The following is a 15,274-nucleotide window of genomic DNA, read 5'->3' on the forward strand; positions in this document are numbered from 1 at the left end:
AAAAAAAAAAAAAAAAAGGGGCACCCCACCACCACCCCGCATACAAGGCTCGGACAGCCAGGTTCCTCCATTTTCACAGGCAACCAGGAAGGCCGTGCGTTCACAGCTGATGCGCCACGTTACTCGTTCTCCCACCGCAGCCCAGGGCGCTCATCCTACGCATGTACAAGGCTGTGCTGGCACGTGCCGAACCCTGGGAAGGCTGTCTTCTCTACTCTAATCCTTTCATCCTTTGAAGGCCCAGGAGATGGCCATTTTAGAACAGGAGACATCAAACCAATGGCTATTGCTTCCCTATCTATAACACTAAGCAGTAGGCTTTGCATCAGTGAGCCTCCCCTAGGTCATGCTGCAGTAACAAGGGGCCCCAGAGTCTCCAGGAGGGACCTGGAATGCCGGTGGCTTACTTCTTGCTGTGCTACCTATCAGTGGCGGAGGCTGCAGCTTGGCCCTGGCTGTATTTCCTTCACTGGAGATCCAGGATGAAAACACAGCCCTGATTGTGCATATGCTCTTCTCATATAGGGCGGGAGGGGGGCAAGGAGGGGACGGGCGAGCCACACAACAGCTTTCAAAGCTCCACCCCAAAGTACGAAGTCAGCTGTGGTTACAACAGCGTTTGGACGTCGCACAGCCAGGATCAATATCAAGGAAGGAAGCAGATACTTCGGAATAATACTATAATCCATCCCCCTCCCAGAACCCAAGGCCACGGCAGGCAAGGTCGGCTGGGGGGACACAAATCCACGCTGGCTACCTCGGGGAGTCACGTTCTCAGGGGCTTGTGCGAACACGAGAGCTGGGGGAGCGAGTTCGGGGGCGCCGCGGCGGAAGGCTGCAGAGCTGCGGGCAGAGGCCCCTGCGGTGCAGCAGGGAGGCAGGCGTCTGGAGCGCTCCCGAGAACGCAGCCTCGAGGGTCAAGCCCACCGCCCTCCCAGCTGCAACCGCCTCCAAACCCGCACGCGGGCCTGCCGTCCGCAAACCCCAGCTACGAGGGAACCTCCGGGAGCCGCGGCCCGCAGCTCCTCACGACCTGAGTGTCGCGCCGTCGCAAACCCCGCAGGTTCGAGTGCGCCCCCCAGGGGGATGGCATCTGGGGCGGCCCTCGGGAGGCCGGCACCGCGCCAGCTCCGGGAGCGCGGGGTCTCACCTGAAAAATGCCCAGGCGGCCCGGACGCCCCTAAAATAGTAACAGCACCCGAGCGACGGTGACCCCCACTTCAGGAGTCGGGCACGAGCGGCGGCACGACAGCCCCCTTCCCCCTCCTGGGAGTCTGTCTCCGTCGTCCCCGGCTCGTAGCTCCCACAGCTCCGCAGCCCCGAGCGTTACAACAGCGACAACGGTCTGTCTTCCCGGGATCGTCCTCGCGGGAGCGGGAATGTCCGCCCGCGGCCAGCGCTGCACGCCCCCGCGCCGCCCCTCAGCGTCCCCGCTCGCAGCCCACCGTCGCAGCCGCCAACTCTCCCTACCGGCCTCTTCCAGAGGACTCCACCGGAAGGGGCGGGGCGACCATGCCGTCTTCGCCCCGCCCCCGGGCCGATACCAGCCAGTCAGAGCACGGCCGGAAAATGGCAGCCAATCCCAGCGTGCGGCCCCCTCTAGTCAATTCCGGAGCGCGGCGTCGACGCGATCTAGTTCAGCCCGTCCCAGCGCGCTCCGCGGACGCAGGTCCATTTCAGCCAATCCCAGCGCGCGCCTTGGGCGCCCGCCAATGGGAGCTCCGAGCAGCGCGGGGACGTGCGGTCGCGGCGGGCGGCGGGAAGGCGCGAGGATGGCGGGCCGGCGCGGGGCCTTCATCGTGCTGGAGGGCGTGGACCGCGCGGGGAAGAGCACGCAGAGCCGCAAGCTGGTGGCCGCGCTGTGCGCCGCGGGGCACCGCGCCGAGCTGCTCCGCTTCCCGGGTGGGTGTGGTGCCGGCGAGGCCGGGGCCCGGCTGAGGACGCGCGGCGGGCGGGCGGGCGCACGCTCGCTCGGTCCGGGACGCAGGTGCTCGGTGCGCCTGCTCCTGACGTGCGACCCCGCGCCCCTGTTTCAGGTGCGGCCGTGGCATGGCCGTAGGTTCCCGAGACTCGTCACGAGAGGATGACGGTCCGTGCCCCTCCCCCCCCAGCGGGGTCCCGGTGCTGTCGTGGAGGCCGTGCCGCAGTTTCTGGGTTTGGGGACAGCTGTGGGCCCTTGGATGCGATTTGATGGGATATGTTTAGTTTTTAAAATAAAACATTGACCTCAAAAGTGCGTGTGAAAATATCAATGCTTAGGTTACCCGGAGACTTCTTAAGGCTTAAAAAACGGGTAGGAAATGGGGCGGGGGTGGTTTTTGAATACTCGGCCTTCCGATCTTGAAGCCAGCCTGTCTGCACATCCCACGAACACTTCATTTGAGGCCCGGCGTTGTACCTCCCTTCCCTTTTCCTGAAGCGTTTTCCATCCCAGTGTGTCTGCACACTGCTGCCCTTTCTCAGGGAAGCTCCTTCGGCTTCAGGGGAGGGTCGGAACCTGTGTGGAGACATCGTAAAATAAAACTCAAAAGACTTGGGTTCAGCCCAAACTATATTCTAATTTAAGTGGAAAGCCTGCCCTCACTTTTGTGTTTCTTTCTCTCTCTCTCTTTTTTTTAGAAAGATCAACTGAAATTGGCAAACTTCTGAGTTCTTACTTGGAAAAGAAAAGTGAGGTGGAGGATCACTCGGTGCACCTACTTTTCTCCGCGAACCGCTGGGAGCAAGTGTAAACACTACCTTTGTGCTGCCCCCCTCCCCCCCTTGCTTTGCCTCCTGCTCGAGACTGGGTGAATGCAGCTCTTGATTCTGAATGGTGTTGGCAGGAATGCCAGAGGCTGTACCTTTGCAAGTGTCCATCCTGTCCCCCTTGAGCCCAGGTCTTAGAGCTCTGTGGTTCCCAACCAGCACGAATTGATGCTTTTCCTTCCTCCTGCCCTGCCACCTTTTTGTAATTAATACACGTTATTTTGTAAGGTAACATTAGGTATATGGAAAAGCTGGTGATAAGTACAGAGTTTCCCCTCTACCCCATCCCTCCCTCCCTCCTGCCCCCAATTTCTCTTATTACTTGTCTTAGATTAGTGTGTTACATTTGTTACAATGGATGAACTTATGTTGACACTTTTTTTTTTAAGGTTTTGTTTATTTATGTGAGAATGACAGAGGTGGAGGGGGAGTGGGGAGCAGGGAACAGAGGGAGAGGGACAAGCAGACTGCTGAACGCGAGCCCTGATGCAGCACTCGATCCCAGGACCCTGAGATTATGACCTGACCCGAAGTCCAGAGTCAGGCGCTCCCCAGACTGAGCCCCCCAGGCGCCCCCTGTTGACACATTATTACCTGAAGTTCACAATTTACTTTTTCCTCTGCCCCTTTTATTTTACATATTATTCAGTCTCCTCACTCAATATTTGGCTGTGATCAAGTGTCTGTGGTGTGTGCTTTTATTATTATTATTTTTTAAAGATTTTATTCATTTGAGAGCGAGACAGAGCACAAGCAGTGGGAGAGGGAGAGGGAGAAGCAGACTCTGCCGAGCTGGGAGCCCGATGTGGGGCTCGATCCCAGGACCTGGGGATCATGACCCAAGCTGAAGGTGCCCCTGTGGTGTGTGCTTTAGATACTTTTGTTTCCATTTATATGCACATATGTCATTGGAGTAGTTTTGTTTTTTAACATGAATAAGTGGGATTCTTCCATACTAACCATCTTGTGACTGGCTTTCTGAGTCTGCCTTGCGGAGTTCTGACTTTCCTATCGGCCTGGGGTGCTCTCCAGAAAGGCTGTTCTGAGGTAGATTCAGCCAGATGCCTATTCATGGCATTGTCCCTCTTTCAAGCAAGCCTGCACTGCTTTCTTCTGGCTCAGCTGTGTCTGGTTTGGAAGGCCTTCCCACACCCAAGATCAGAAAATGAGGTCATTTTTATACTTTTTAATACATCTGGAATTTATGGACATAATTGTTCTGATTTTGCTTTTTGTGGCCTTGTAGAAAAATAAGGTAGGTCCACTTAGAAATAAAAAGTAATGCTGACTCCACTTCCTAGTGATCCAGCCCTTGCTGTGCAGGCCTGCCTGTGGTGCCTCTGCCTGCCTCAGCTCCCACGGCTAACCCTTCAGGTCGTTCCAGCCACTACCGTTTGATCAGATTTGAAAGTCCTTGGGTGACAGGTCATATGTCACTTTCACATGTGGCACCACTGCCCAGCAGCGGTGTGACCGTGGTTCTGCGCAGGCGCTCTCAAGCACAGCTTCCCCGTCAGTGTGGTGGTGAGTCTTGGTGAGGGCCAAGGCAGGCTGCCCAGGCAGGCCTAGGAGTGAGGGCTCAGTAAACCTGGGCTGTTGGGAAGCACTTTGTGAGGAAGCCGGTTCTTTCCTCCACCTTTTTGCTATGCTTCGTCTTAACTGAATCAGTTGCCGGTTCCCGAAGAGACTTGTCCTCTGCCATCTTTACAGTTCAGGGGCACAGAGTGTGTGGTACTCTCCTCACAAGTGGGGGCAACACCCTCCATTTCCCTCCCCATCTCTGTTTGCCAAAACCCAGCACGCCTCCAGGGCCATCTTCGATAGCACTCCAGGCAGGAATTCATTCCTAGAAATGAGCGATTTCTTTTACTTTCTGTGTCAGTCTAGCAATTTTCTACTCCACTTATTTCTAAGTTTTTACTTTGGACTAATTTCATCAACTGGAAGAATTGCAAGAGTAGTGCCAAGAATTCCCGTATGCCCCTCCAGACTTCCCCTATTATTGGTATTTTGCCACATTTGTGTTACCATTTGTTCACTTTTTAAAAATTACAGGTCATTTGTTATAAAATTCAGGGTTGGTCTGCTGTTTCCTCGCAAGTAGGTTTGGATTTGTATTTTTGTCAGGAATACCGTGGAAGTGACCCTGAATCCGTCGTCTTTAGGACGTTGAGCCAGGCGGACGCAGTGCGGTTTGGCCACCACTGGATTGCTTGTGAAGGGGGTGCTGGGTGTCCCACCAAATGACTCTTACCTGTTACAAATAGTAAAAAGGGGAGGGGGGCCTGGGGGGCTCAGTTGGTGGAGCGTCTGCCTTTGCTCGGGACATGGTCAAGGGATCGAGTCCCGTGTCGGGCTCCCTGCTCAGCGGGGAGTCTGCTTCTCCCTCTACCTGCCCCTCCCCCTGCTTGTGCTCGCTCTCTGGCAAGTAAATGAATACAATCTTTAAAAAAAAAAAAAAAAAAACAGGATAAAAAAAGGGGGGAATACTACAAAACGACGTAAATATCCCCTTCCTTATCAAACTGGTTTTCTACTTTATCATTCATTAATAAGCCTGCTGAGTCTGTTGTGATTTCCAGCGGTGGTTTTTCTGACCCATCACCTCTACGTGCATTAGTTGGCTTCCTGCGTTCCCCCCACCCCGCCCCGGTCATCCATGCATCCATCGTTAGTGTGGACTCACAGGTTCTTTCTTACTTGGTGAGTCATACTGTCAGTTGTTCTGATGTTTAGATTATTGGAAATTTGGCCTCTGGAAATCTCTTCACATTGACTCCTGTGTCCATTTGATGTGTTCCCAGGCCTCATGTTCTGAGAACTTTTGGGTAGAACAAGATGTTCAGGTTTCTCCTGTGTTTCCTCCTTTTCCAGCCCAAGAACCAGCTGCTCTTTTCTGCTTAGTGGAGAGTAGTATTTAGAAACCAACATCTGGGTGCTGGGTGCTGGGTGCTGGTGAACATCCCTGCCTCTGGGCTCCTGTTGCGGTTGGACCTGCATAGAACTTGTTCTCCATCTGTGTCTGTTTCTCTCTCTGTATCTGTGCTCACTGATACCTCCTGTTCTAGCCTGGCACCATGCTCTTGCTGGCTCGTGGCATCGTCCATATACCCACCTCTGAAAAAGCCTGTGGAGAGGTCATTGCTGGTTTACAGCTCTGTCCTTACAACAAGGGCACACGGAGTGCTGTGTTCAAAAGTCTCCCCTCTTCACTGTGTGTTCATTTGGGTTACAGGTTCATTTGACTTTGTGTATGATTTTAGGGTTTCTTTCTCCGTCTTGATTTAATTTTAGTTTTTGAATACATGAAACATTGAATGGTTCTAAAAGTCAGAAAAAGGTCACTGCCTTACCCACCCACTTCTGCCCTCCCCCTGTGGGTAAACTATTCCATTCATTTCTAGTGTTCCCTTCTGCAATTATTTTATATACAAGCAGAGACATATGTGATGTCTTAATTCTCCAGTTTGCCTCCTTCCTCAAAACATAGCCTGCCGTGTGCTTGTACTCTGCTTTCCTAACGCCATCGGGGTGGTGCTCTGTCGGCTGACACACACCTCCCTCATTCCTCATACGGCTGCGTCGTTCTCTTGGGCATGTGCTGTGCTTATTTTTTCTACCGACTTTCTGTTGGTGAGGTTAGGTGATGTTTTTAATAGTTTGCAGTTACAGGTAAAGCTGTGATGGAAACTGCATTTTACTGCCGGAGGCGTGCCTTCTCCCTCCCTACTGTCCTGTGAACTTCTCAAGGTCACAGGTAACAAACATCTTCTTGTTCCACAAAGTGCAAGTGACACTTCTTGCTAATGTCAAGCTCTTTGTCTGTGCACATCTTCCTAAGATCTTGGGGCCGGGGGATGGTGGTTGAGCCGCCATCACCTGGCTGAGGACACCCCTGGCTACCCCGTCCATCCTTGTCCTGGCCCTTCGGGCTCTAGGTGATCCCGTCCTGGCTGTATCTGCACCTTTGCTCTCCTGGGCTCTCCTTCCCAGTGGGGTAGCCAGGCCCCTCCGTCCCCCTGCCCAGACGGCCAGCAAGCCTTCCTCTGTTCATCCATCTTCATCAGTCGTGTTTGTGTTGCTTTCATGGACTTGTCTTTTTCACACTGCGCTTTGGTGGGAGTACCCGGTGGCATCTTCTAAAGAGAAGATCCAGAGCTTTTCTGAATAAACATAAGGCCACAAATCGCTGCCCCGTAATCCCTTCACTGCATTGGTTTTGGTATTGGTGAATTATACTATCAGGGCCTGTGAAGCCAGGACCATGGCTCAGAAATGCTGTCTGTTTTTTTAGGCCGCTAATTAAGAAGAAGTTGAGCCAGGGCATCACCCTCGTTGTTGACAGATACGCATTTTCTGGTGTCGCCTTCACCAGTGCTAAGGAGGTGAGTGCCGCGTGGTCCCCAGTGGGCTGATGCCAGGTGTGGACTTGGTGTGTTCACATACTGCCTTCCGGAGTGTGAGAACCCTTCTGTTTGCTTGGTTAGTTTGCTCTTGATCGCTAGGAAGAGCAAACGTGTGTGGAGCCATGGCTTGTCATCAGATAACTTGGACGGTGGATGTCACCACCTCCCTTTCCCAAGATGGTCACTCGGCAGCACTGCTCCATTCGGCGTCTTGTTTTCAGAGCGGCGCTTCCTGTGTGTTCTCGTGGCCTCCCCGTGCCACGGAGCTGTCGTTTTAGGGGTATATAGCGGCTACGCTGCCACTTTGTTCTGCCTGTCTAGAAGTTTTCAAATACATACCAGCAGAGAAGACAGTACACCGCCCAGCACCGTCACCTGCCTGAGAGCCTTCCGGTCTCCTCTCCAACCCGCCAGACACCTCCCCAGCTCCTTCATGAACATCTCAGTTCACATCCCAAAATGACTTCTTACAAACACAATCTCGCCTCCGACAGCAGGTGCTTCGTGCCACCGCCATTCAGTCCGTGTGCAGAGTGGCCAGTTCGGTTACAAACTGTTTGATTTGTCTTGTGTTTTTACACTTAGAGTGAATCAGAATCCATTTCAGGGCCATACTTGAAGTGTCTCCTAAATCTCTTAAAGTACAGGTTCCCACATCTCCTTTTTTCCTCGTGTTAAAATTTTTTAAAATTTTAGTTCGGGGAGGCTACTTGAAGGAGCATTGGGCTCTCCTGTCTTGAGACTCAGGGCGTCTGGCTGTCTCGTTTGTGATAACAGCTCTTGATGATGGTTCCTTCACAAAGGGTGGCCAAATGATAACCTTTTAGTTCTGCCAGTCCTTCCTCGTGTGCTGGCTGGAATTCTTAAAGCACACTTGCCCTATGAAGCATTAGTCACTGAGATTCCGTCTGTAAGAGGAGGACAGGACAAGTGACCGTCTTGCCATGGACCGGCTCCCTCACGTCCTCCCGACGTGCTGCTGCGGCTGGGGGCTCCCTCCTCAGCTGAGTACCTTGCTTGAGCCTGTGGCTCCCAGCGCACAGCTAGGTTCTAACCCTAAGTCTTCAGAGCTCTGTGGCTTTAAGACAGGGCCTTTCTGGCCATGACCTTTTCCTCCAAAAATGGTGACGCTATTTTAGAAATTGATGGGGTGAATAGGAGCAGGAGCGTGCAGGAGAAGCTCATGGCGCTTGCTCACGGTGGGTCTCCAGCATTCTCTGGAAGGGGGCTGACGCCCTAACCCTAGCAGGTGTGTGGGTACAGGACCTGAACAACGGGTCACTCCCCTCATGGGCCCTTCTGCTGCCTACCCTGGGCCTCCTGTGTGTGGTGGGCCTCCAGGGTCTCTGCCGTGTGGACTGAGCTTTCTCCCGGGCCAGAGGGCACTGGGCCATGTCAGCACGCGCACCCTGGGACCCAGGCTGTGGGAGAAAGCAAACCATTTGGGATCTCAGAAATAAGAGAGCCACTACCACATAAGAATTCTCAATTTTTGGTATTTCAGACAGACATTAGCTCGTTTTTCCTCTTTTATGAATTTTGAGACTGAAAATTAGACCCCATGAAGCCTTCTTTCTCTAACTGTTGGGTTCTGTGCTGCCAGAATTTTTCCCTGGATTGGTGCAAGCAGCCGGATGTAGGCCTCCCCAAGCCGGACCTGGTGGTGTTCCTTCAGTTACGGTTGGCGGAGGCTGCCAGGCGGGGGGAGTTTGGCCGCGAACGCTACGAGAATGGGAACTTCCAGGAGCGGGCACTGCATCGCTTCCACCAGCTGATGGCGGATGAGACTTTGAACTGGAAGGTGAGGGTGTCTTCCTGCGTCTCCAGAACGGCAGACTGGGCAGGCTGGGGGCCGCTGGCGGGTGACTCGGAGACGGCAGCCAAACGCTGCAGTTTCTGCCGCTCCGTCCGGCAGGGCCTCTGGGCTCGCCTCTGTGTGCGGCGAATTCTGTTCCTTTGTGATTGTGCAAAACAAGGGAGCTTGGTGCCTTGCGGGGGAGTCGGGGAGAATTGGCCAGATAGCAGCTCCCGACAGCAGTCCTGCGCGGCCAGCTGTCCTCCACCGGGCTTTGCCGTGCTTGTCATCTAGGGCGCCAGCCTGGGAGCCACTCCTCACTTTGCCTTCCATCTGGAACCTACGAGTCGCACTCTGGCTTGTTGTGCCTGTCACTCCTGCCCTGCCCCCCAGTCTCCTCAGAAGTTGAGTCTGGCTGTTTGGGGCTCAGCTCCCAACTCCCTGGGAGCCATTTGCTGACTCCCTCTCAACCCTGTCCTGCCAGTTCCAGCCCCAGGGCCGTTCCTCATTTCCTCTTGTGGGGATGAGCCCCTGTCTCCACACTCCACTCACTCCCAGGCCTGGGCCTCACCCACAGGCTCACGCCCCCCCCCCCGCCACATCACCACACTCTGCCGTCTCCCTGTGCTAGGTGCCCCACAGCCCTGCTCCCTCCACCTCCGTGCACCTCACCCAGGGCCTGGCCCCAGCCTCACATCTGCCTCCCTGAAGGACCATGTGCTCTCCACACTGGACATCCCATTCCTCCCTGCATGTGCCCATCCCCAGACCCACCTCATGTGAGCACACCCCGGTTGTCTGGGCCCACCTTCGTCCCCGTGTGGTCAGAGGCCGTCCTGGCAGCAAGAAAAACACTGTGGACGGTTGATAAGTCTCACTGCCGAGGCAGGCCGCAGCCTTGCTGCTCTGGGGAAGGGTTAGGGTGTTGACTTCGGCTCCCAGTTTGGCCGTCTTGTCTGGTTGATGCTTCTCTCGTGGCCTGCCTGTCTGCGGCCCTCCCCACTTCTCCACACTGACCTCTGTTTGCTCGTTGCCAGGATGGGCGTTTCTCGGGGCACAGGGTTGCACACATATTTTTAAAGTACAAGTTTCACCACTAGCTAAAAGTAGAGGGTTCCCATGAGACCTCTCATAAGCGAAAATGGCATAAAGCAAAGAAACAATTACCATTAATTTATATGGAAACATTTTTTAATATTCCCAGACCCAAAAAATCACCTTTCCTAGGCGTTTGTGACACATCTCGCTAACAGACGCACAAAATCAATGGAGATGAAGCCCACACACTCCCAGACACAGCTCAGAGCTCTGGCGGCTGGACGCCAAGATGCCGAGCGAGGTTCCCGGGACAGAGCACAGCGGGGCCCCTCCCGCCGCTCCCTGCACACTGCTCCCGAGGCGGCTCGCTGCAGAACAGACGCTGAATGCTATTTTTGCTTTTCGCCTTTTTTTGTAAAAACAAAAACACTTTTTGGACTTCTTTCAGTTAGCAAAAACAGGTACTAACATAAATCTTTCACAAAACCAAAGTGGTGTAATGTGAACTTTCGCAAAGCAGGGGACACCTGCGTATCCCCGGCCTTTCCATCTCTTTCATGTGCTGACGTCAGTGCTGAGCCCATGTGGCCTGTCCGACGGTCTGAGAAGGGCATTTCTTTCCCCGCATGGACACTTCAATCCCATTTTTGTACTGGTTGATTTTATATGAAAAATCGCAAAGGTTCTGTTCCCTTTCTGTTTTTCCTTTGTCAATCAGTTCTGTGTGGTTTAAGCACATTTCAAACCCTGCAAGGAACGGGACTAGAAGGTATGAAATCAGGAGTGGGAGTGGGGAAAGAAACAGGAAACCGTTGCCTGCCGACCAGTGCTGGTGCGCTACGCCCCAAACCTCCCCAGTCTTCATCTCATGTCACTTCCTTTCGCTTAAGAACGTCTTTTAACATTTCCTGTAGGGTGGGTCTCCTGGCATAGAACTCTCAGCTTTTGTTTATCTGAAAATTAAATTTTTTTAGCATTCTTTGAAAAAAATTTTAAACAGGAACAAAAAAAATTAGAACTTGCAAGTATAATACAAAGACTCTTCCCCGGGACCATTTGAGAACAAATTAGTCCCTAATGCCCCCTCCGTGCTGTGTACTGTCAAAATTGGGACATTCACGCGGATCCCTTGCTGCCCTCAGGTCCCCAGGCCCTGTTCAGGTGCCCCCATTGGTCCCCCTAGTGTCCTTTTTAACAAATGACCCAGTGTACAGTCCCGTCTCTGGTCTCCAGCCTGTGTGACTTTCACAACACTGACGCTTTTGAAGGTCACAGCAGTTGATTTGTAGATGAGTCTCAGATGGACTTGGCTGTTTCCCCATGATGGGATTCCGGTCTTGATCTTCAGGAGGCGGCTTGGGAGGGATGCTGGGTTCTCGCTGTGTCCTGCCACGTGTGTAGGATTTCCGTTTGTTCCACGTCTGCTAATGTGCACTTTTCGGGGTCTTTCTTTTTATTTTGAGTGCCGCTGGCGCACACGCAGGGGCGTCTCGGTGTACAGCTGAGTGACCGGATGGCGTGTACGTTCCGCTGTGCTCGCCACACGTGTGGCCGCACCTGTTCCCACACGACGCCATCACGGGATCACTGACCGCAGCCCCCGTGCTGCGCCTTTCATCCCCAGGACGTACTCTCCCCGTAACTGGAAGCGGCACCTCCCGCTGCCCTTCACCCCTTCCGTCCACCCCCCACCCCTCCCGTGCGGGGCACCAGCGTGTCCTCTGCCTTTATGGCTCTGATTCTGCTCTTTGTGCGATTATCCGTTTCCTTTGTGTGTTAGATCCCACAGACAAGTGAGATGCGACGGTGTTCGTCCTTCTCTGTGTGACGTATTCACGGAGCGGGACGCGCTCTCGGGCCACCCGTGATGTTGCCGACGGCCAGAGCTCATCCTTCTGTATGGCCGAGTGATGTCCCACTGTGTGCGTGTTGGTGACGTTCCCTTTCACCACTTGGCTCAGTGCTGTTTGCCAGGCTTCTCCACGGTGACGTTCCTTTTTCTCCCTCTGTGATTAATATTTTGTGATGAGATTCTTATAAACCATGTAAAAATCTCACACTCCTATGTTCAGCTTCCGTGTACGTTTATATCCGTACGGATTCGTGTTTCTGTTTGACTCACCGCGGTCTGTGCCGCCCGCCCCGCCGCCCCACCCGGCAGCTCCTTTTTTTTTTTAAAGATTTTATTTATTTATTCGACAGAGAGAGAGACAGCCAGCGAGAGAGGGAACACAAGCAGGGGGAGTGGGAGAGGAAGAAGCAGGCTCATAGCAGAGGAGCCCGATGTGGGGCTCGATCCCAGAACGCCGGGATCACGCCCTGAGCCGAAGGCAGACACTTAACCGCTGTGCCACCCAGGCACCCCCCGGCAGCTCCTGATACCGTCTCGTAGGTCCCTGCATGCTGGGACACTTACTGCTCCCCGGCACATCAGTACTTTCTGGGTTCATCCTGTACGCGCCCAGCCCCGCACTGGAATCGGCTGCCTCCCCCGGTGTCCGTGCTTCTGTCGTGTGGAGAAAGCTGTTCTGAAGCCGTGCCCAGGGCCCAGGTGCTTGTGGCCATGGCGCTGTCGCTGCTCCCAGGCCCTCAAGGACCAGAGATGCAGTGTATACGCGATATGCCTGCGTGTGCAGGTTTATATGTGATATGCGTGTGCATAGTGTGCCCGTGTGTGAGTGTACATGTGTGTACACGCATGCATAGTATCCCCGTGCGCGGGTTTATATGCCGTGTGTGTGTGCCCGCCGTGTAGTATGCCCGTGTGCAAGGTTATGCCTGGTTCGCGGTTTGCAGTAAGCAATCCCGGAGGCCTTCAGGTGGGTGTCGCCATGTGGGGTCTCGGGCTGTGCAGGAGATCACTGTGAGCCATGCAGTCAGACCGCACGGAGTGGTCATACCTCTGAGCGAGTCTACACCCCCCTCAGCGTCTCCAGAATTGGCTGCCCCAGAGGCCCCATCAGGGCTGAGCCTGGACAGGCAGTGAGCCAGGGCACCCCCCTGAGCACACAGAAGCTTCTGTCCAGCTCCGTCCTCCTCGCCCCGGGCGGAGAGCAGTGTCTCGGATGGCTGACTCCCTTGGTGACCCGAGGTCCTCATGCTTTTCACGGGAGGGCACAGCATCCACGCGTGGGGGGGAGAGCCCCCCAGCTGGTCAGGATGAAACCGTCTTCCCAGGGAGGAGAGGATTCAGACCCAGGGTTGGCTTCCGTGCAGAACTTCCTTGAGCTCCGAGCAGCATCTGGGCGTGGCCTCGGAGGGACAGGCTCTCCCTGCCTCTGCGGATCGGAGCTCCACTGGCTGAGGGGGGAGGGCGCCTCCCTGACGTGCACGCCCCCAGGAGCTGGTGGGGGAGAAGGTCTGATCAGGAACAAGACTGGGTGTTTCTTCTGTGTCTGGGCTGCAGCAGGAGTGTGGGTCGGCTTCATCCCAAGGACACAGCAAAGTCCACCCTCCCCAGCCAAAGGCAAAGGTCAGAGAGAGGTGTCGGTGAAGGCCCCGAAGGTGTGCTGTACCCTTCTAGAAGCCCGCCCTGACTGAAATCCCCACACGCCGAGAACAGTGAAAGCGTTAACTGCTCTCTTCTTCTGCCTCCCCCATGGGGATAGATGGTCGACGCTTCCAAAAGCATCGAAGATGTCCACAAGGAAATCCACACCCTCTCTGTGGACGCCATCCAGGCCGCCGCGCAGAGGCCGCTGGGGGAGCTGTGGAAGTAGCCGTGTGGTGCCCCCTACGTTGGCCCCGCAAGGCAGGCTCGGCGGGGCAGGTGGACGCCCAGACGACGTGGTCACGGTGCTCGCAGCAGAAACAAGCAGCCGCAAGTCAGCCTCTAGGGAGCCAGCGGGGGGAGCCATGCGGGCGGCGCTGTGCGGCCGTCCTCTGTCCTTTCACCCCCAAGATACCAATAAATTACTGTGTTTCTTATGGAAATTTAATGACCACATGCAGGCAGTTTCAGTGAAGTGGCAATCAGTTCAAATTCTCCTGAATTTCTTACAGGCACTAATACAAATCCACTTGTAAAGGTGCCGTGGAAGCTCTCACTTTCTTTAGCAGCCGTGGGCTTGACAGAGAGTCGTTCCGAGTGGGCCAGGCCCTGCGCAGGGCCCAGCCAGGCTGCGTCCCAGGGGCCTGTCCAGTCTCAATGCTGCGGACATGGGCTTGGCTGTTCGCTGTGTTTTCGGTCTGTCCGGTTTGAAGCTACTCTGCGTGGTCTGCTGACTTCTAGGAGAATCTGGAGCAGAGGGCAGTGCAGAGTGCTGGACGGACGGCAGGCAGGGTTGCCCCCTGCCCACTCAGTGGGTCTGGATCCCCCCACCTGGAGGGGCAGGCAGCAGCCTTCTCCTGTGCCTAGGATGTGATCACCAAGTGGTGACCAGGCGACTCCGACCGGGGCCCGGGCAGAGCCTGCATGCGGCCAGGAGTGTCCTGCACAGCGGCAGCGCCAGGCACGCACTTCCCCGCGCTGGCCAGGGTCCGTGCTTATCTGGGTTCCTTGTCTGTGGTCACTGGGCAGCCGGCCCTCGGTCCTGGTCCTGGGGTGGCACCTCAAAAGGGGGCAAAGGACGTGACAGGTGAGTGGGCTGGTGGCTGTGCAGGCTTGAGTGAGGCCACGAGTGGACAGTCCTGGAGACACGGTTCTGTGTCATCCGCTTCCAAAGGGAATCCAGCAGCTCAGCGCGGCCCTGCTGATGGCGGGGTGTCGGCCGCAGGCTCCGTGCATCTGAAGCCTCTGCTCACGCGCACCCAGACTGGGGCAGAGGTCAGAGCCCGAGGACCCGCGTGGGACAGAAGCCATCCGAACTGCACACAGTTCGACTGGAGTCCTGGGGTCGCCCACGGGGATGGTCCGCAGCCGCCCTTGTTTTCCTTCACCAAACCGAGGTGCACCCTGGAAGGAAAACCCGAGTTCGCGTGATTTCCTAAGATCCCAAACCAGGCTCTGTGCCTCTTGCAGCCTCGTCAGGGCTGCTGGGTGTGGGGGAGTGGGTGGTGGGCCGAGCAAGCCGAGGGAGTTGGGCTGGGCCTGGGGCACCCACGCACAGGCCAGGACGGGGTGGGGGCCAGGCTGTGGGGTCGGAGGTGGAAGGAACTCGGGAGGAGCAGCTGGAACAGAGGGGGGTCCTGCAGATGGTGAGCAGCGGGACGGGAGTGGAGGCAGAAACGGTTTCTTCAGGGAATAGGGCATCTGTCTTGAAACATCTGGCCGCGGTTGCAAGGGCAGGCTTGGCCAACGGGGGCAGGGGCAGGCGGGGAGGGTGTATGGTATGTGACACGGTCCAGA

The 15,274-nt window shown here is 55.3% G+C and overlaps 1 protein-coding gene across 3 annotated transcripts; it reads left to right on the forward strand.

Annotated features, from left to right (window-relative positions):
- Positions 1 to 1,710: 1,710 nt before the first annotated feature.
- Positions 1,711 to 13,920, forward strand: DTYMK (deoxythymidylate kinase). 3 transcript variants are annotated; one of them, XM_040637934.1, is made up of 5 exons: positions 1,716 to 1,902; positions 2,620 to 2,728; positions 7,043 to 7,133; positions 8,758 to 8,955; positions 11,768 to 12,052. In XM_040637934.1, the coding sequence occupies exons 1-5, from the start codon at positions 1,773 to 1,775 to the stop codon at positions 11,813 to 11,815; spliced, it is 576 nt and encodes a 191-aa protein (XP_040493868.1). In that variant the 5' UTR covers positions 1,716 to 1,772; the 3' UTR covers positions 11,816 to 12,052. The 3 variants fall into 3 exon arrangements, with proteins under 3 accessions (XP_040493877.1, XP_040493868.1, XP_040493866.1); XM_040637932.1 differs by lacking the exon at positions 11,768 to 12,052 and adding an exon at positions 13,596 to 13,920 and having other exon boundaries at positions 1,717 to 1,902; XM_040637943.1 differs by lacking the exons at positions 7,043 to 7,133; positions 11,768 to 12,052 and having other exon boundaries at positions 1,711 to 1,902; positions 8,830 to 8,955.
- The last annotated feature ends 1,354 nt before the right edge of the window (positions 13,921 to 15,274 follow it).

This window comes from Ursus maritimus, unplaced genomic scaffold, assembly GCF_017311325.1.
Source record: "Ursus maritimus isolate PB19 unplaced genomic scaffold, ASM1731132v1 scaffold_1, whole genome shotgun sequence".
NCBI classification, from domain to species: Eukaryota; Metazoa; Chordata; class Mammalia; order Carnivora; family Ursidae; genus Ursus; species Ursus maritimus.

Coding starts and splice junctions, on each gene's coding strand:
- DTYMK (XM_040637932.1), top strand. CDS start 1,773: ATGGCGGGCCGGCGCGGGGCCTTCATCGTGCTGGAGGGCGTGGACCGC. Junction 1,903..2,619: donor CGAGCTGCTCCGCTTCCCGG/GTGGGTGTGGTG, acceptor TCTTTTTTTTAG/AAAGATCAACTGAAATTGGC. Junction 7,134..8,757: donor CCTTCACCAGTGCTAAGGAG/GTGAGTGCCGCG, acceptor CTGTGCTGCCAG/AATTTTTCCCTGGATTGGTG.